This window comes from Macaca nemestrina, chromosome 1 (genome assembly GCF_043159975.1).
Source record: "Macaca nemestrina isolate mMacNem1 chromosome 1, mMacNem.hap1, whole genome shotgun sequence".
Classification (NCBI taxonomy): Eukaryota; Metazoa; Chordata; class Mammalia; order Primates; family Cercopithecidae; genus Macaca; species Macaca nemestrina.
This window is the reverse complement of record NC_092125.1, coordinates 109,288,837-109,308,193: the sequence shown is the minus strand read 5'-3', so window position 1 is coordinate 109,308,193 and position 19,357 is coordinate 109,288,837. Positions and strand designations below refer to the sequence as shown.

The 19,357-nt window shown below is 45.8% G+C and overlaps 1 protein-coding gene across 8 annotated transcripts in view; it reads right to left on the bottom strand.

Annotated features, from left to right (window-relative positions):
- The window catches only part of LOC105497814 (endosulfine alpha), a 32,444-nt gene extending 13,178 nt beyond the window's left edge, over positions 1-19,266 (bottom strand). The window contains exons 1-6 of one of the 8 annotated variants that reach the window (XR_011617358.1): positions 18,649-18,944; positions 18,116-18,204; positions 17,104-17,229; positions 15,272-15,438; positions 11,206-12,494; positions 10,551-10,727 (exon numbers count right to left, since the gene is read on the bottom strand). Coding sequence is in view for 5 of the 8 variants with exons in the window: in XM_011769212.3 (XP_011767514.1) it covers positions 15,268-15,438; positions 17,104-17,229; positions 18,116-18,204; positions 18,649-18,799 (537 nt within the window). In the remaining 3 variants the exon portion in view is untranslated. Of the gene's footprint in view, positions 1-10,550; positions 12,495-13,241; positions 15,439-17,103; positions 17,230-18,115; positions 18,205-18,648; positions 18,973-19,062 lie in introns of those variants that run through there. The other 7 variants (XR_011617357.1, XR_011617361.1, XM_011769209.3 and 4 more) reach the window with 7 other exon arrangements.
- Between the last annotated feature and the right edge of the window lie 91 nt (positions 19,267-19,357).

Genomic DNA, 19,357 nt, shown 5'->3' with positions numbered 1-19,357 from the left:
CGTGAACCCGGGAGGCGGAGCTTTCAGTGAGCTGAGATCCGGCCACAGCACTCCAGCCTGGGTGACAGAGCGAGACTCCGTCTCAAAAAAAAAAAAAAAAAAAAAAAAAAAAAAAAATTTTTGTAGAGACAAGGTCTCACTATATTGCCCAGCCTGGTCTCAAACTCCTGGGCTCAAGAATTCCTCCTGCCTCAGCCTCTCAAAATGCTGGCATTACAGGTGTGAGCCACTGTGGCCAGCCCATGATATCTTATTTTTACCAATTATGTAAATTCCTATCTAATAAGGGACACCCTTGGTGCAAGAGGGGAAGGGTAGATGCTTTTGCTTCTCATTTTCAACCCAGGTGGCACTTTTGGAGATACTGAGGGTAAAAAGAGGTTGGAGGATCTCATCTGATAAAGGTGTGGTAGCCCCAGAAAGAAAGGTGAGAAAAAGGCAGCTAGGCATGGGGATGTAGGAATAAGTATAGATACTGCCATGAGGACTAAATGGGCCCAAACCCGAGTTACAAGAGCACCCCCACCTTTTATTTATTTATTTTTTGAGACAGAGCCTCTCTCTGTTGCCCAGGCTAGAGTGCAGTGGTGTGATCTCCACTTACTGCAAGCTCCGCCTCCCGGGTTCAGGCCATTCTCCTGCCTCAGCCTCCCGAGTAGCTGGGACTACAGATGCCCGCCACCACACCCAGCTAACTTTTGTATTTTTAGTAGAGACAGGGTTTCACTGTGTTAACCAGGATGGTCTCGATCTCCTGACCTTGTGATCCGCCCACCTCAGCCTCCCAAAGTGCTGGGATTACAACAAGAGCCCCTTTCTTAAGTCAGCACAGTGATTCTCAACCAGGCAACTCCAGGGGGCAACTGGCAATGTCTGGGCCCAGACTTTTCTGATTGTTCTGATTAAGCAACTAATGGGTGAAGGACAAAGATGCTGTTAAACATCCTGAAATGCACAGGACAGTCCCTGCAACAAAGAATTACTTGGCCCAAATGTCAGCAGTTCCAAGACTGAAAAACCTGAGTACAGAGATGCTGGTCCTACAGGAAACGTCTCCTTTGTCCATTGCAGGGGCACCAGTGTGACAGATAAAACCATTTGAGGGGGGCCGAGCCTGGTGGCTCACACCTGTAATCCCAACACTTTGGAGGCCAAGGCGGGTGGATCACCTGAGATCAGGAGTTCAAGAACAGCCTGGCCAACATGATGAAACCCTGTCTCTACTAAAAATACAAAAAATTAGCCGGGTGTGGTGGCTACCCGGGAGACTGAGGCAGGAGAACGGCTTGAATCCAGGAGGCAGAGGTTGCAGTGAGCCAAGACTGCACCACTGCACTCCAGCCTGGGAAACAAGAGCAAAACTCTGTCTAAAACAAACAAAAAACCATTTGAGGGGGATATACCACAGATGCCTGCTTGTTCCCCTGGGGCCTGAGTCCCTCTCAGACTTTCACACCAAATATTTTTAGTTTACTTCTGACAGAAATAAATTCAAGCCAGAATCCAGATTTGCTGTGAAATCAGGTGGTTCTAGAGAATAGGATATTTTCCTATACCCTTCTTGATATAGGCAAAATTGCCCAACAGAGGCTGTGCAATCAGGCCAAGGACATGCTCCTCTTGGCCTTAGTTTCACCATTTGTTTTTTTTGTTTGTTTGTTTGTTTTTGAGACGGAGTCTCGCTCTGTCGCCCAGGCTGGAGTGCAGTGGCCGGATCTCAGCTCACTGCAAGCTCCGCCTCCCGGGTTCATGCCATTCTCCTGCCTCAGACTCCCGAGTAGCTGGGACAACAGGCTCCCGCCACCGTGCCCGGCTAGTTTTTTGTATTTTTTAGTAGAGACGGGGTTTCACTGTGTTCGCCACGATGGTCTCGATCTCCTGACCTCGTGATCCGCCCGTCTCGGCCTCCCAAAGTGCTGGGATTACAGGCTTGAGCCACCGTGCCCGGCCAGTTTCACCATTTGTAAAACGAGTATACTGAACTCAATGATCTCAAATGTCCCTTTAGTTCCAAAACTCTGTACTTTTGGATATTTCTTTTTTTTTTTTTTTTTTTTTTTGAGACGGAGTCTCGCTCTGTCGCCCAGGCTGGAGTGCAGTGGCCAGATCTCGGCTCACTGCAAGCTCCGCCTCCTGGGTTCACGCCATTCTCCTGCCTCAGCCTCCCGAGTAGCTGGGACTACAGGCGCCCGCCACCTCGCCCGGCTAGTTTTTTGGATTTTTTAGTAGAGACGGGGTTTCACTGTGTTAGCCAGGATGGTCTTGATCTCCTGACCTCGTGATCCGCCCGTCTCAGCCTCCCAAAGTGCTGGGATTACAGGCTTGAGCCACCGCGCCCGGCCTGGATATTTCTTTTAAGAAATATCCTGGGCTGTACAGTTTGGGTCTGTAGAAAAGGAAATGACTCAAATGCAATAGAGGAAGCCTAAGGATGACTCAGACTTCCCTAATCATAAACGACACTTCAGACGTGGACCTTAAGGTCAAACCAGGACTCATGATCACTATATGACTTTTCTTTTGTACATGTGAGCAGGTGGCATTCACCAGGGGTGACTTTATTGACAGTAAGTTGCCTCTGCCAAAAAACACCCTCATATGTCTGATGTTTGAATTTCTCCTATGCAGAGTTTTGTCTTCAGTTAAAAATGTAAATACTATTGTTTCCTGTTGGAGCTCAGAGAAAAAAAAAGGTAACTACTCTAGGATATGTATCAATTTGATGCTACTTTATTTTATTTATTGAGACAGGGTCTTGCTCTGTTGCCCAGGCTGGAGTGCAATGGTATAATCACAGCTCACTACAGCCTCAACCTCCTGTGCCCAATTGATGCTCCCACCTCAGCCTCCCATTGCTGGAACTACAGGCACACAACACGCCTGGCTAATTTTTTTTTAAATTTTTCATACAGGGTGTCCCTACATTGCCCAGGCTGGTCTCAAACTCCTGTACTCAAGTGATCCTCCCACCTCAGCCTCCCAAAGTGATGGCATTATAGGCGTGAGCCACCTCACCCCGGCAAGTTGATTTTTAACAAAAGATAACAGCAAAACTCCAGATACATTAGCAAACTACTTTCACAGCTGGATGTGAAGAAACTCCCTTAGTTTTATTTATTTATACACAGAGTCTCACTCTGTTGCCCAGGCTGGAGTGTAGTAGTGCAAACACAGCTCATTTTCAGCCTTCACTTTCTGGACTCAGACTATCCTCCCGCCTCAGCCTCCCATGTAGCTGGGACCACAGGCGCATGCCATCATGCATGGCTAATTTTTTAATTTTTTTGTAGAGATGGGGTCTCATTTTGTTGCCCAGGCTGGTCTCGAACTCCTGGGCACAAGCAATCTTCCCCTCCCAAAGTGCTCGGATTACAGGCATGAGCCACCACTTGGCTCCAATCTAAAATTTTATATTCTTGCTACAATGTGCTGAACTTCCAGGTTAATCATTTCTGCTTCTAAATCATCTGCTCTTTGACTTTATAAAGGGTTCTCTTAAAAATAGATAAATAATAAAGAAAGAAACAAATAATTCTCTTGACCAGAGTTTTTTTTTTTTTTTTTTGAGACAGGGTTTTGCTCTTGTTACCCAGGCTGGAGAGCAATGGCGCAATCCTGCCTCACTGCAACCTCCGCCTCCCAGGTTCAAGACATTCTCCTGCCTCAGCCTCCCTGGTAGCTGGGATTACAGGCGAATACCACCACACCCAGATCATTTTTTGTATTTTTAGTAGAGAGAGAGTTTCACTATGTTGGCCAGGCTGGTCTCAAACTCCTGACCTCGTGATCCACCAACCCCAGCCTCCCAAAATGCTGGGATTACAAGTGTGGGCCACTGCGCCTGGCTTGACCAGTTTATCACCCCTTCCTTAGCCTATTTTCTTATCTAGCCATAATCAGAGAGATTCCTTACACAATCTTTCACCAGCACTTTCATCCCCTTGCTTCCTTCTTAGTATACTTTATCCATCTACAAATCACGACCCAGGATCTAAACAATAATGTCTTCCCTGCTCTTGTGCCCAGGGAGCTAGGTGCTTCTAGAGAAAATAGCACAAAGATATGGATTGGCACATGTTTATGGTACCAATCTATTAGAACCTCAACATTGCTTGCTTCCTAATTACCCCCTTCCCACCTTTTTAAAGAGATGGGGTTTGGTTATGTTGCCCAGGCTGGAGTGCAATGGCCATTCACAAGCATGGTAATTGTGCACTGCAGTCTTGAACTCCTGGGTCAAGATCTTCCTACCTCACCCTCCCAAGTAGCTGGGACTATAGGCGTGTGCCACCACGCCTGGTTAATTTCATTTTTTGTAGAGATGAGTTCTTACCATGTTGTCCAGGCTGGTCTTGAACTCCTGGACTCAAGCAATCCCCCTGCCTCAGCCACCCAGACTGTCAGGATTACAGGCCTGAGTCATTGGGCCTAGCCCCTCCTCTCTTCTATGTCCTTTTATGTTTATACTTTTTACACTCCCACCTCTCTAACATCCTACTTTACAAGTCTGACTAAAACTGTCAGACAAGGACTCCTATAAATTACCTAGCCCCGGTCAATAACAAACAGCTGGGAGTTTACTGTTGTTATATTTTCACCTTGAGTCTCCAGCAGGATGAGGCATATATAGTCCTACCTGAGACCACTTTCTTCCTCAGTTGGCTTCCCAACTAGGCTAACCCCACACGGCTGGCACATGGTAAGTGCTCAGCAAATGTCTGCAGAAGTAGACCATGTAACTAAACGATATCCACCTGTGCTCATTTCATCTCCTTTCTCTTCAGAACCCTGCTTTTTGGCTATCTTTCTCTAATGAGCTCCAGGTTTTACTTATTCCTTTCACTGTTTCAATAAATATACCTCCATTGCTGCCATCCTAAAACCACCACAAAACCTCTCCACATTACTTAGTTCTACAAGCCAGATTTCGCCTCTACAAATCCACTGAAATTGGTCTCAAAAAGGTTACTAACTGCCAAATCAAATGGATACTCAAGTCCTTTTTCTTTTGTATTTGGTTTTTGGGTTTTTTGTTGAGATGGAGTCTTGCTCTTGTAGCCCAGGCTGGAGTGCAATGGTGCGATCTTGGCTCACTGCAACCTCCGCCCCCTGCGATAAGTGATTCTCCTGTCTCAGCCTCCTGCGTAGTAGCTGGGATTACAGGCACCCGCCACCACGCCCAGCTAATTTTTACTATTTTTAGTAGAGACGGGGTTTCATCATGTTGGCCAGGCTGGTCTTGAATTCCCAACCTCAGGTGATCCCCGCCTACCTCAGTCTCCCAAAGTGCTGGGATTACAGGCATAAGCCACCGTGCCCAGCCCTGTCTACTCTTCTTTATACCCACTGTCATCACTTTCCTTGGTTCCTAACAATCTCTCACCTGAAATATTGTAGCAACATAATAAAGTGTCTTACAATTCAACTAGCCCATGATAATGGTTTACTGAGTGGAGTATGGAATTTCCACTTAGGTGTTACTTCACCTGAGTTACTTCAAACTTCACCATTGATACTTCATTTATTATTATTTTTTGAGACAGAATCTCACTTTGTCGCCCAGGCTGGAATGCAATGGTGCTAACTCGGCCCACTGCAACTTCCGCCTCCCAGATTCAAGCGATTCTCCTGCCTCAGCCTCCTGAGTAACTGGGATTACAGGTACCTGCCACTATGCCCAGCTTGGCCTTGCCCCTTGGATGCTCACTACAGTTACTCTGAATTAGTCCCAGTTTGCAGAATGTAATAACTCTGAATAACTTTACGTAGTTCTTTCCACCCAGAAGACCTCTTTCCCGATCTAACCCCTTTACCTGAATAAATTCTTCCACTTAATCAGATCTCAGCTTAGAAGCTATTTTCTGAGAGGATTTTCCTGTCCTTCCCCACCTTCTCAAATTGAGTAGGTTCCCCCACTCTGTGCTTCTAGAGCATTTTGTGTTTATCCCTGTCTTAGCACCAATCCCTTCCAATTCCTTGTCTGTTTGTTTTTATTATATCCCTCTATAGGCTGTAAACTCCTTGATGGCAGGAACCATGTTTTATTTTTTTTTGAGACAGAGTTTCGCCTTGTTGCCCAGGCTGGAGTGCAATGGTGCAATCTCGGCTCACTGCAACCTATGCCTCCCAGGTTCAAGCAATTATCGTGCCTCAGCCTCCCAAGTAGCTGGGATTACAGGCACCCACCACTTCTGGCTAATTTTATATTTTTAGTACAGACAGGGTTTCACCATGTTGGTCAGGCTGGTCTCCAACTCCTGACATCAGGCCATTCACCCACCTTCACGTTCCAAAGTGCTGGGATTACAGATGTGAGCCATCACACCCAGACGGAACCATGGTTTTTTTTTTGTTTTTTTTTTTTTTTTGAGATGGAGTCTCGCTCTGTCGCCCAGGCTGGAGTGCAGTGGCGGGATCTCAGCTCACTGCAAGCTCCGCCTCCTGGGTTTACGCCATTCTCCTGCCTCAGCCTCCCGAGTAGCTGGGACTACAGACGCCCGCCACCTCGCCCGGCTAGTTTTTTGGTATTTTTTAGTAGAGATGGGGTTTCACCGTGTTAGCCAGGAGGTCTCGATCTCCTGACCTCATGATCCGCCCGTCTCGGCCTCCCAAAGTGCTGGGATTACAGGCTTGAGCCACCGCGCCCGGCCGGAACCATGTTTTATGCACTTCTGTAGTCCCTGAAGTAAGGACTTTACAAGCCTTATCTTGCTTAATCATTACAATCACCCTCATGGTCGGTACCATATCTTTACTATTGTGCAAGTAAGTAAATTGAGGCAGAAAGTTAAAGAAACTTGTCCAGAGTTATTAAAAAAACAAACCGGGATTTAAAAATTTTATTTTTTTCAAGATGGAGTTTCACTCTTAGTGCCCAGGCTGGAGTGCTGTGGCTTGATCTCGGCTCACTGCAACCTCCGCCTCCTGGGTTCAAGCGATTCTCCTGCCTTAGCCTGCCGAGTAGCTGGGATTACAGGCACCCGCCACAACGCCTGGATAATTTTTGTATTTTTACTAGAGACGGGGGTTTCACCATGTTGGCCAGGCTGGTCTTGAACTTCTGACCTCAGGTGATCCACCTGCCTCGGCCTCCCAAAGTACTGAAAGTCCACGTGTGAGCCACCATGCCCGGCCAAAATCAGGATTTAACACCAGGCAGCCTAACACTAGAACCAGTCCATCACTAAATCCATCCCCCTTTAAATCCCTTTTCCACACAACTTGGCAGCAACCTACCTAAAACACAAATCTGACTATATCCCTTGTTTGTAACCTAGGCCTGCCTGCATATCATATCCTCTGTAACATGACTCCTGTCTACCTTCCTGGCCAGGTCTCCAGACACTCTCCAGGACTCACTTGATACTGCCACTATAGAAACACCGAGGAGTCCATCCCTCTCATCCTTCTCTACTTGTTGGTCCCTCTACCAAAATGCCCCCTTTCACCTTACCATTCTGGAGAAATCCTGCTCATCCTTCAGAACTTTCTCCTGAAACCTTTCCTGACCATTCTTTTCCCTATCCCTCTGCAGGCAGCGGAGTAAATCCTGTCACTGCTCTCAGAAGCTGTGTGACTTAGGGCTTAGGCAAGTTATTTTGTCTTAGTGTTACCATTTGTATAATGGACATACTAAGAGTATGTACTTCATAAAATTGTTGTGAGCATTAAATGAGATGTAAATTAAGCACTTAGCATGGGGCTTGACACATAGTAAGTACTCAAAATACTAGGCCTCCATGGCGGCTCACACCTGTAATCCCAGCACTTTGGGAGGTCGAGGCAGGCAGATCACTTGAGGTCAGGAGTTCAAGACCAGCCTGGTCAACATGGCAAAACCCCGTCTCTACTAAAAATACAAAAATTAGCCAGGCATCATGGTGCGCAGCTGTAGTCCCAGCTACTCGGTAGGCTGAAGCACGAGAATAGCTTAAACATAAAAGGTGGAGGTTGCAGTGAGCTGAGATCATGCCACTGCACTCCAGCTTGGGTAACACAGCAAGACCCTGTCTCAAAACAAAAACAAAAACAAAAAACCACAGCTGGGCGTGGTGGCTCACGCCTGTAATCCTAGCACTTTGGGAGGTTGAGGCAGGCAGATCACCTGAGGTCAGGAGTTCGAGACCAGCCTGGCCAACATGGAGAAACACAGTCTTTACTAAAAGTACAAAAATGAGCCAGGTGCGGTGGCAGTCGCCTGTAGTCCCAGCTACTCAGGAGGCTGAGGCAGGAGAATAGCTTGAACCCAGGAGGCGGAGGTTACAGTGAGTCGAGATCTCACTACTGCACTCCAGCCTGGTCAACAAGAGTGAGACTCTATCTCAAAAAGAAAAAAAAAAAAAAAAAAAAAAATCAGGCCAGGAGCAGTGGCTCAAGCCTGCAATCCCAGCACTTTGGAAGGCCGAGGTGGGTGGATCACTTGAGGTCAGGCGTTCAAGACTGGCCTGGCCAACATGGTGAAACACCATCTCTACCAAAAATACAAAAATTACCAGGGCATGGTGGCACATGCCTGTAATCCCAGCTACTCAGTAGGCTGAGGCAGAATCACTTGAACCCAGAGGTGGAGGTTCCAGTGAGCCAAGATCACACCACTGCACTCCAGCCTGAATGATCAAGTGAGACTGTCTCAGAAAAAAAAAAAGCAACTATTATTAATTACTCATCCCTATTCCTCCGTATAGCTAGACCACCACTGCTGCAAGTATAACACTGTAATATGATTTCTTCATGTGTAGTTCCACCATTACAATGTAATCTCCTTGAAAGAGGCAGCCACATATCATTTACCTTGTATTTTAGCACAATGCTGGGCATACTGTGGGCACTTATTAAGTAACTGGACTGTTTAAATACTACCCACCTTTCAAGGCCCAGTTAAATTTCCATTTCCACCACTTATATTTACCTTATGAGTCCAGTCGGATTTTTTCTTCTCAGAATTCTACTACCTGACTAACCATATGCTATCTTGCATTATATGTAGAAGTGTCTCAATTAGGTTACATGTTCCTCTAGAGCAGAAATGACCTCTTACACTGTTTATCTGGCCAAAAACAGCTTATTTTTCCAACTGCAAAGCGAGAATTCAACAGTCACTTGGGACTTAAAATATTGCAGCCCAAGCATGGGAGGTCCCACCTTCTTTACTAGTAAGTCATCTGTCTTAAAAAAAATTCAGCTAACAGCTTATCTCCTGACTCTCCTTCCCTTAGCTTAGCTATTGGAACTCTGCTTAGAACTATAAATCTGCCTACATTTGTGTGCTATTGCCACATCTCAAGTTCCCCAGGGTGGAACAGATCTTTCTTTTTAATCTCCCTCAAGACCCAGTACAGGGCATTATACAGACGAGGGCTGCTTGTGTGGGTGCTGTTGGCTCACTGTGGATATATCCTCAATGGCAACTCTCCAAGTTATTTTTCTTTTGCCTGTCTTTAACATGCCTAGCCCACACCAGCTTAAAATAAAAGCTGTTGGACAGTAATGGTGACTTCATCCCTGCCACCCTGCATATTAGATGGCTCAGCTGAGAGGCTTGTCAGCACAATCATGTCGGAGGAGTGGACGAACCTTTGATTCAACTCTTTGGGATAAAGACTTTAGAATACATCTAGCTAAAATAATGAGCAGGAATAACTATTTAGAAGCATTGCAGAATCAGTTTGCTTTGTTTGCTTAGCCTTATCGTATGGGAGTGAAGGACATGGATTGGCAAGTTTTAAAATGAAATACATCCTGCCAAGTGTGCAGTGGTGAAGAACTAAAAGGAAAAAAAAAAAAAGGCTAAGGAGTAACACAAAATATAGATAGCCCCAAACATTTTTGGCATCTCAGGCTTCTTTTTTTTGAGATGGAGTCTCGCTCTGTCGCCCAGGCCGGAGTGCAGGGGCGCAATCTCGGCTTACTGCAAGCTCCATCTCCTGGGTTCACACCATTCTCCTGCCTCAGCCTTCTGAGCAGCTGGGACTACAGGCGCCTGCCATCATGCCCAGCTAATTTTTTGTATTTTTAGTAGAGACGGGGTTTCACCATGTTAACCAGGATGGTCTCGATCTCCTGACCTCCTGATCCACCCGCCTCGGCCTCCCAAAGTGCTGGGATTACAGGTGTGAGTCACTGTGCCTGGCCACACCCCAGGCTTCTTAAGGCCACAAATTAAAATTGAGGACCAGGGAAGCCAGGAATAGTGGGAAGAAATAATATAAAAGCCTAAGATACTAACTCAAGCTCTTCAGCTAACCAGCTTTTCTACCTTACAAGTAACTTATCTCCATATTTTAACTTCCTCACTTGTATTAAAATGAAATTGCACCAACTGCTGGGTGTAGTGGCTCACACCTGTAATCCCTGCACTTTGGGAGGCTGAGGTGGAAGGACTGCTTGAGGCCAGGAGTTCAGGAGCAGCCTATACAACAAAACGAGATCCTGTCTACAAAAGAAAGGAAAAAAAAATATTCTCAGCCAGGCGCAGTGGCTTATGCCTGTAACCCCAGCATTTTGGGAGGCCAAGATGGGAGGAGTACTTAAGCCTGTGTTCTGAGACTCACCTGGGAAACATGGTGAATCGTCGTCGCTACAAAAAATAATTAGCCAGGTGTGGTGGCGTGTGCTTGTAGTCCCAGCTACTTGGGAGGCTGAGATGGGAAGATTACTTGAGCTCAGGAGGTTGAGGCTACAGTGAGTGTTTGCACCCTGCACTCCATTCTGGGCGACTGAGCAAGACACTGCCAAAAAAAAAAAAAAAGAAAAGAGAAAGAAATAGCCTTACAAACCTCACCTCATTCCCCAGCTGGCAAACACAAACCAGGGATGATATACTCAAGAGGAAATCATGGGATGGCTCACTAACCCCACCACAATAAACACCATTAACTTGTGTCTCTAGTTTGAGTTTGTACTTGTTTTATTTTATTCATTTATTTTTTTTAGATGGAGTCTCGCTCTGTCGCCCAGGCTGGCGTGCAGTGGCGTGATCTCGGCTCACTGCAACCTCTGCCTCCTGGGTTCAAGCGATTCTCCTGCCTCAGCCTCCCAAGTAAGTGGGATTATAGGCATGCGCCACCACGGCCAGCTAATTTCTGTATTTTTAGTAGAGACTGGGTTTCACCATGTTGGCTAGGCTGGTCTCAAACTCCTGACTTCAAGTGATCCACCCACCTTGGCCTCCCAAAGTGCTGGGATTACAGGCGTGAGCCACCGTACCTGCCGGAGTTTGTTTCTCCTTTGGTAACCTTTCTTTTGTACATTACATTCACAGGCAGCTTTTAACTTCTTTCAGTAGCAGGTTTCCAGCAATGCAGATTGGGACATCATGAGGAAAGAAATCACTCTGCCTCCTGCTGGCCACCAGCAGAAAGACTTGAGTTTCTTTTGGCTTATTACAAAGAAATACCGTATTTCTTTTGGTTTGTCACATTTCTCCCTCACAAACATGGGAACTTGAAGAGGAATGGAAGACAAAGGGAAAAAGGAGAATGGGTCTCCTTTTTTGCTAAGCCTGGACTAGGCTTAGGTGTCAAGAAACCGTTTAGATCAAATACCTTAAATGCCTCATCTTGTGAGCCACAAACTGAGGTTGATGCATCTTCTACATTAGCTACAGAAACAAAGGGATGGACAAGGTTTATGCCAACATTCCTGCTCCCTTTCCCTAAGCGATGGTATTGGGGAACTCAGCCGCATCTCACATTAACACTGTCTTCAGTATTGTTTTCCTCCCCCTCCCAAACCCCAATAAAACACACCAACTGCTTCAGAGTATTTCTGAGTTGGGTTTTTTCATGGGTTTTTGTTTTGTTTATTTCAAATACTGAGAAAGTCCTTTGGGCTCTGTGGGGTTCCCCATGCTCACGGCTCCTTTCTCCCACACTCACTGCTCTTCTCCCCACAGCAAATCTATTTCAAGGACATTAGTTTTTAAAATAATTAACGTTGAGTTCTCAACTAGCTCTGCAGAACCAGAGGAGCTGTTTGCATCTGTCTGTGCGGATGGAGTTTCTTTTATCTGACACCAGGTCTCCAACCACACTGAAACAAGGCATTTATCTACAGAGCTCAACTAGAACCCCTTTTCATTAGTCTACTCCACTTCCTTCCCCTCACATCTATCCCACACCAGCCACGTGGTTAAAAAGGATAGTCAGGAATGTTTTTACCAACTCCAAGCCCTAATTCATATTCCTCCATATCTCCCACCCCACCCTCTCAACCCCACCCCCATCCCCAGAATTTCATTGAGATTTCTCCCAACTGTTATTTGGAAAAAAGGTAAAACAAAAAAGGTTCAAGGTCTTGGTGCTCAGCCCAAGGGGCTCCATGTGCTGGGACACCAACGGGCAAGGGCTTCTGCCTCTCCAGCCCGCACCCAAGCCACCTCCTGACCCCTGGCTGCAAAAGCAGGAAGGGGCAGGAGCCAGCACAGGACCCGGGTGCGGGGAGGGCAGCGTCTCAGGATCTGGCGGAGCCCCGGGCAGCATCATTCAACTTGGCCACTGCGGACGAACACAGAAGAAAAAAAAAAAAAACACGTCAAGTAATAGGGGAAAAAAACCCTGAACTCCATCCCAGTCTCTACCCCATGATTCCTCCACATTTAACAACCATTAGGCAACCTGGCATATGTCTGAATCCTATCCATAAGGGAGTTGCGAAAAATCAAAAAAGAGAATTTCAGTCTTTTCCTATCCACGAAACAACATTATCTGCCTTTCTGGGATATCCATGGATAACAAACATAGAAAAACAATTCTTTAGATAAGATGAAAATAACTGGAGGTTTCCAGGTGGGTAAGCTGCCTGACTCAGAGCAGGCTCAGTTTCAGAGGCATGGCCACAGCTACTTACAAAGACTGAAGTAGCACAGTGATGACATGGTGACTGTGTGGAGGCCAGAACCAGACCACACACATGCTGTTCTGAGTGGATTTAATAATCTAGGTTTAATCAAAGCAATTTGCATTTGGATTTTGGAATGACCCCTCCTTGCTAAGGAAGCTATGTACTTCATGCTGTGGAAACTGGCAAATACAGAATGTAGCTTGTTTGTTTTCTTAGCCTTGAAGATGACCAGGTAGAGAGACAGAGTGAGACCAACAGTTTTTCTAATTTCCCTGCTCCTCCTATTCCTTCCTAAAAAGCAGACTCATTGTGACCAGTAGTCTTGAGGACTCAAGCTGAATGATAGAGAAGGCAGCTCAAACAGAAAAGAAAAAAAGTACAGAATTCGAGAAGATCGGAGATGAAGAAAACGTACAAAATTATATATATATTTATATATATAATAACATGACATATCTATGTACAACATGGCTGGGACAGTTGAAGAAACTATACAATGGTGTTCAGCATTTTCCCCTTCCCACATGGACTTTAAGGATGACAGCATGAGGAAATGGAGCAAGAAACACAAAAATTATATACAATTACAAGTGACAGTCAAGGAGTTTGGGGACCAGGGAGTCCAGGGATCCTGCTCTCTCCATTCCTTCCTCACCAACTTTTTCCTATCCAATCTGAATGACAGCCTGAACACTGGCCAGTCAGAAGAAAAGTATGTACACACCTCATCCCCCCACATGCACATCAGCAAGTCTGTCAGTCATTCTCATTGGGCCAAATGTTTGGCATATCAGAATTTGTGATGTGAGAGGGAGGGCAAGAGGATTACAGAATCTTGCTCTCTTGAACATTAGTTCTCACCCTGGCCCTCTCTGTCATAACTAGCAAGTTGCGTTCAATAAGATTCTAGCCAAGCTGGTGATAACTAGATTGAAGATGCGGGTCACCTGCAACCCCTTTCCTCCACCTATTCACGAATGAGCAAGGCTACCTCTCCTCATCATACAAGAGCTGGGTTGCTGAGTTCTGGGAATGCAGAGATTTCTCAGTCTTCCTCCTCTCCCTCCCTAACCACTTTCCCTAGCTTCCTCCAAGGTGAATCATCTTCTAAGAACCTGCTCCTCCAGCCCTGCAGGAGTACTCAGCCCCAGGGGCTAGCTCAGTTTACCCTTCTTCCTCTTTCCCTAACAATATATCTGGCATCAGATTGCATCTGAAACATGGTCAACATATGTGCATGACTGGGCATGTTTCTCAGGCCTGCAGCTCTGCTGCCAGAGAAGCTTTTTAGCAGCTAAGGCCCAGAGGTAGGCTGGGAAAGTGGGCTGGGTCAGAGGCAAGAAGCTTCCATGGCTAGCTTATTTTTTTTTTTTTGACGCTCAAGACTGTGATATCTATAAAGTTGTCTTGCCTGAATTTATAATCCCCAAACCTCAATTTACTCTGTCCTCATGTATCCCCCCTCAAATGGTTCCCCTCTGTAGTACTTTCCCAATATTACAGAGCAGAGACTCACCACCCACAAGCCTTCCTCACCTTTCGTTTTACAATGAACAGTACGGAGTTTTTCTGCTGGCAGTTATGACTTCAGAATCAGAATCAATCTTATATACATTTAACTCTATTTTACAGGTGAGGAAATAGAAATCCAGAGAGGATAAATGACTTAACCAAGATTATACATCAGCTCTGCTGGGACTGAGTAGAGCGAGAACTCAGATAGCTTGACTCCTAAACCAGTGCTCTTCCCACTATCCCATGATACTTTCAAAAGCAACATGCTGGAAAAGAGAGAGAAGGTGCCCATTTTCTGTGAATAATGTTCACCAATCTTTATATTATTTGAGAGCCAGAGCAAACTGTAAGAGATACTAAGTAATGGAGGCTAAGGGGGCACTGTAGTTTTAGGCAAGCAAGTCAATTTTTCTTTTTAAGGATTCTCTAAACCTGCCATAATGGAAACATGAAGCAATAGCAGCCTAAGGGACAGAACACTTAGAAGCACAGAAAACATGTCTCATTCAATCTACCTTTCCCAACTATGTTACGTTAGCCTTGGGATGTTAAACCTGTCAAATTATTCCCAAGGCTCAGTCTAATCAATTTTGGGACATTCTCTCCCAAAGGGAGAAATCACATCTCTCCAGTTTCTCACACAAAAAAACATTTGCAGCATTATCCAATCCTAGCCTTTCCTATTTCTGGGCCCTACCTGGACTACAGAGAGTGTGTGGAAGTCTCAATCTAACCAAAGAAATCAACTTAGAGCCCCTTTTCAACCTACATTACCTTCTCAGCAGCCCCCAGCAAAATCACAGTCGTTTCTGGCTAGCAAGCTGAGAAGATCTGACTAGGTGCCCATTTCATCCCTGCCTATAATATATAAAAGTCCAGTGGTTGAGGAAGGGGAGGAGAGGGGGGCTCAGGTTACCCCGCAAGCTTGCTGGTGACGAGCGAGGACTTTCTCTGGGGCAGATCCTGTGGGGTGGGGATGTGGTCACCAGTCACCAGGTTCTTGTCTGGTCCTGCACTTGGCAGCTGCTTATTCTTCATCTTGGCTTTGGCCATGTTGTAGTCTCCTGAGTCAAAGTACTTTTGCTAAGAGATAAGAGGGAGGTTTAGGTGAGTGAGGCACTCTGGCCTTCCTCAAAAACAAGGAGACTCACATCTCACATCCATTATAAACCCTCATGCACACTCAGATCTTTCAAGAAGTCTTCTTTGATTAACCTCATGCATACACAGTTTAACATTAATTACATGTACTTATGTCTTCTCCCCAGTGTGTTCTGACTTTTTCAGGTACGTAAGCAGTTTTCCAGCTAGAGTAAATAGTTTTGGAGTCAAGGGAAAGCCCCTACCATCCTTTGTACCCCGCTCAGTATAGGATGGCTCAACCAAAATCACTTATTCATAAAGGGTAACTGAGGACCTTACTGGGTACAGGGCAATAACCTGGAACTGGAGAAACAGATATGAGTAAGATATAGAGAAGGATAAATATGGGGCTATCCTAGCCACCAGGAGATCAACCACAAGCCAACAACCTCAAAATGATTATTCTCCCAGACCAGGAATAGAAACTGGGCCTGTTCATGAGGATAATGTATTCTCCTTCTGACTCTCACAGCTCCCACACATGTTCCATGACTGTGACAGCCTGCCCACGCCTGCCTTGCCTCCAGCAAGGTAAATGCAAATCAGCATCACATTATCATCTGTGACTAAGACTCAATAACTGGGATCCTCCACACGGATGTTTCACCCTCTATTTTATCTACACAGAGAAGCACACTTCAATTTGATGATTTATAATCTTATAGTCATTGCAGAGGAGAGTAAAGGAAATAATTTTTTTTTTTTTTTGAGATGGCGTCTCGCTCTCAAAAGATGGAGTCCCAGGCTGGAGTGCAGTGGCGCGATCTCACCTCATTGCAAGCTCCACTTCTCCAGTTCACACCATTCTCCTACCTCAGCCTCCAAAGTAGCTGGGACTACAGGTGCCCGCCACCACACCCAGCTAATGTTTTGTATTATTAGTAGAGATGGGGTTTCACCATGGTTTAGATCTCCTGACCTCGTGATCCGTCTGCCTCGGCCTCCCAAAGTGCTGGGATTACAGGTGTGAGCCACCGCGCCCAAATTTTTTTTTTTTTTTTAAAGATAATATAATCCCTCAGTCAGCTTTAGGTACCTTTGGGAACTAAAAATCTGATCAGGAGCTACATGACTATGAAAGTAGACTCTCTCTTGGTGAGGAGGACCACTCTGAACAGGAAAAATACGTTTGTTGCAGGAGTATAATTAATGGCTGGTGCTCACTTCAAGGGTATGAAGAAACTGATTCACTTCAAGTTGAGGATTTATTTCTGTAGGAGAGATGGTTTGATCTTCTTCTGAAATGATGCATCCCAAAATTTATCTCTAATGCTTAAAAAGTACACAATCCTAAAACCTCCAACATTCAAACAGGCAAATGCCTGGGGGCAGTCGGCATTTCAGTTTCTAACATCTTTCCCTCATTCCCCCACATACCCAAGTGCTCCAATTTAGGCCTTAATTTCCTACACAAAAAGCAGGAGGGAACTGATACCACATTAGGGATTTACATTAATCTGACTTGTTCTTTTCAAATTTCAAATTCCTCTCTACTTCTGTTCAACAACAAAACCTCCAGAAAGGATCCAGTAGAACCTCTACAGACTTCATTCCAAGAACCCCCTTTGGCTCCAAAGAAAGAGGGTAAGAGATTATGCCCCATACCCCTTTCTGGAGTCTCTTCATGAGGAAGTCGGAGCCTCCAGGCTTTTGTCCTAGGCTTGGGTATTTGGCCTTTAGCTTTGCCTCTTCAGCTCTCTCAGGGAGAATACCTTCTTTCTCCTGCGTGTCCTGGAGAAAACAAATGAGCCAAATAAAATTAAAGACTGAGAAACAACTGCTTCTCACATTTGATAACAACTATACTCTCAACTTCTCCTGGAGATCCACCCACTTGTAAATATGCTATCTCCACTCTGCTGTTAAAGCCAGACCTTTGTTAAAATCCCTAAAGCTCAAGATGACTACTGTGAGAAGAAAAAGACAAGCTGCTTCTCACACTCCACCCAAGGAACCACCCAGGGACCTATGTGTATTGGGCTAAAGGTGATACTAAACACAATACTTTAATCACAGAATGGGCCATATCACTCAGCACAAATGCTAAGAAAGACAAAGAGAAAAAAGAGCTAGCAGGGCTTCTGGTGATACAGGATGAGTAGGGGGGTTCCCTAGGCTATCCTACATGTCACATGAGAAATTAAAAAAAAAAAATGGTTTGGGGCTGGGCACAGTGACTCATGCCTGTAATCCCAGCACTTTGGGAGGCTGAGGTGGGTGCATCGCTTGAGCTCATGAGTTTGCGACCCACATGCGCTATATGTTGAAACCCCGTCTCTACAACAAGAAGAAACAGTTTGCTAAATGTTCCCTCCTTATTCATTTTTTTCTTTTCTTTCTTTTTAAAAATTGCTACACAACAAAGCAATTCCTTCCTTATTCAGGGTCTAAGCCACCTGTTAGGTCTCCCTGTGGAGGCGGCTAGCTATGTGGCCTTCTTCAAAGATCTCCACCTGAGTAATGGCACAGCCTTGCTTCAACATTTCCACAAATATTATGGTAGCAAGCTGATAAACAGAGAGGAAAATGATACTGTTTTTAACCTCAGGAAAATAAAGATACAGTAGGCTCACTAGTATTTACCCACCAGCTTTCATTAAAAAAAATCAATACCTACCCTGGTGGTGCAGGGGCTCTCACTACTGTAGTCAATCTCTTTTTGTTTCTTGTGGTCCCTGCTGCCCTTTAGTGACTTTCTGAAAAGATCTGAAGTCAACGTATGGCTCTTTTTAGTGGGATTATATTCCTTTTTCTTGAAAATCACGCATAGATATAACACCAAGTGTATTTAATGAGTGCCTGAACCCAGTGCTAAATTTTAGAAGTCAAATACAAACTCCAATAAGGAGTTTATTTGGCGAGTTTCCATCATGGAATCGCGGGTGCACTAAGTCCCTGCCTTGGAAGTCTAGGGGAAGAGAGTGGTGTCTTTCTCACGACCCTGTCGGCGTCTTTTCCAAGTTTAATCACCATGATTCTGTTTGGAACTCTAGTCCTCTTCGATCTTGTTGGGTCCTCATTGAAGGTGAGCAATAGACCATCCTTAGCTACTAAAATAGGTCTCTTGAGAAAGTTGCCGCCTTAAACTAGCCATAATAATAATTACACTTCTCCCCTCCCCCAATACTCGTCCTTTTTAAACGTCTTTACCTCGACCCCTATCTTTGCGGATTGAGGCTGCGGGCCCCAGCCCGGATGCTGGGTCATTTACCTCTACTAACCCATAACACACATTACACCCAGGACCACCAGCTAGACCCCTTCCATTCACCTTCTTTCCAAACACCCGCCCCGCGTCCATGCTCGGCCAATTACAGCACAGCGTCCAAGGGTTGAGCAGTAGGCCTATTGGCCAATCAGGAAGAGTACACTACTGAGTGACAAAGGACCCAACAAACCAGCGCCAAAACAGCAGGTCGTGTTGAAGCTCACCCTGCGTGACGCAAAAAGTGGCCAACCCCTGCGGAGCCTGAGACCATGGCGACCAATCCGCACTGGTGGGAGACCGTCTCCCACCCCATCACGGTCTCCCCAGCTCGCCCGCCCGCACCCCCTCCACTTCACCTGCTTCTCCTCGCCGGTCTCCTCCGCAGGGTTCTCTTCTTCTTGTTTCTGGGACATGGCGGGACCGGGACTGTGGAGTGTAGGGGGCCCGGGAAGGCAACCGGAGAAGGGAAGGGGGAGGGGAAACGGGGATAACCTGCGCTGCTGCTTCGGCTCCTGTCACTAGTGTTGCTCAGTCAAAATGGCGGCCCTTGCCCATGACGTTACGACCGCCCCTTCCTATGAGAGCCAGTGGGAGTGAGGTAGATGGGGCAATGACGTAACGATCTACCAATAGTCGCCGTCTAAAGGTGGG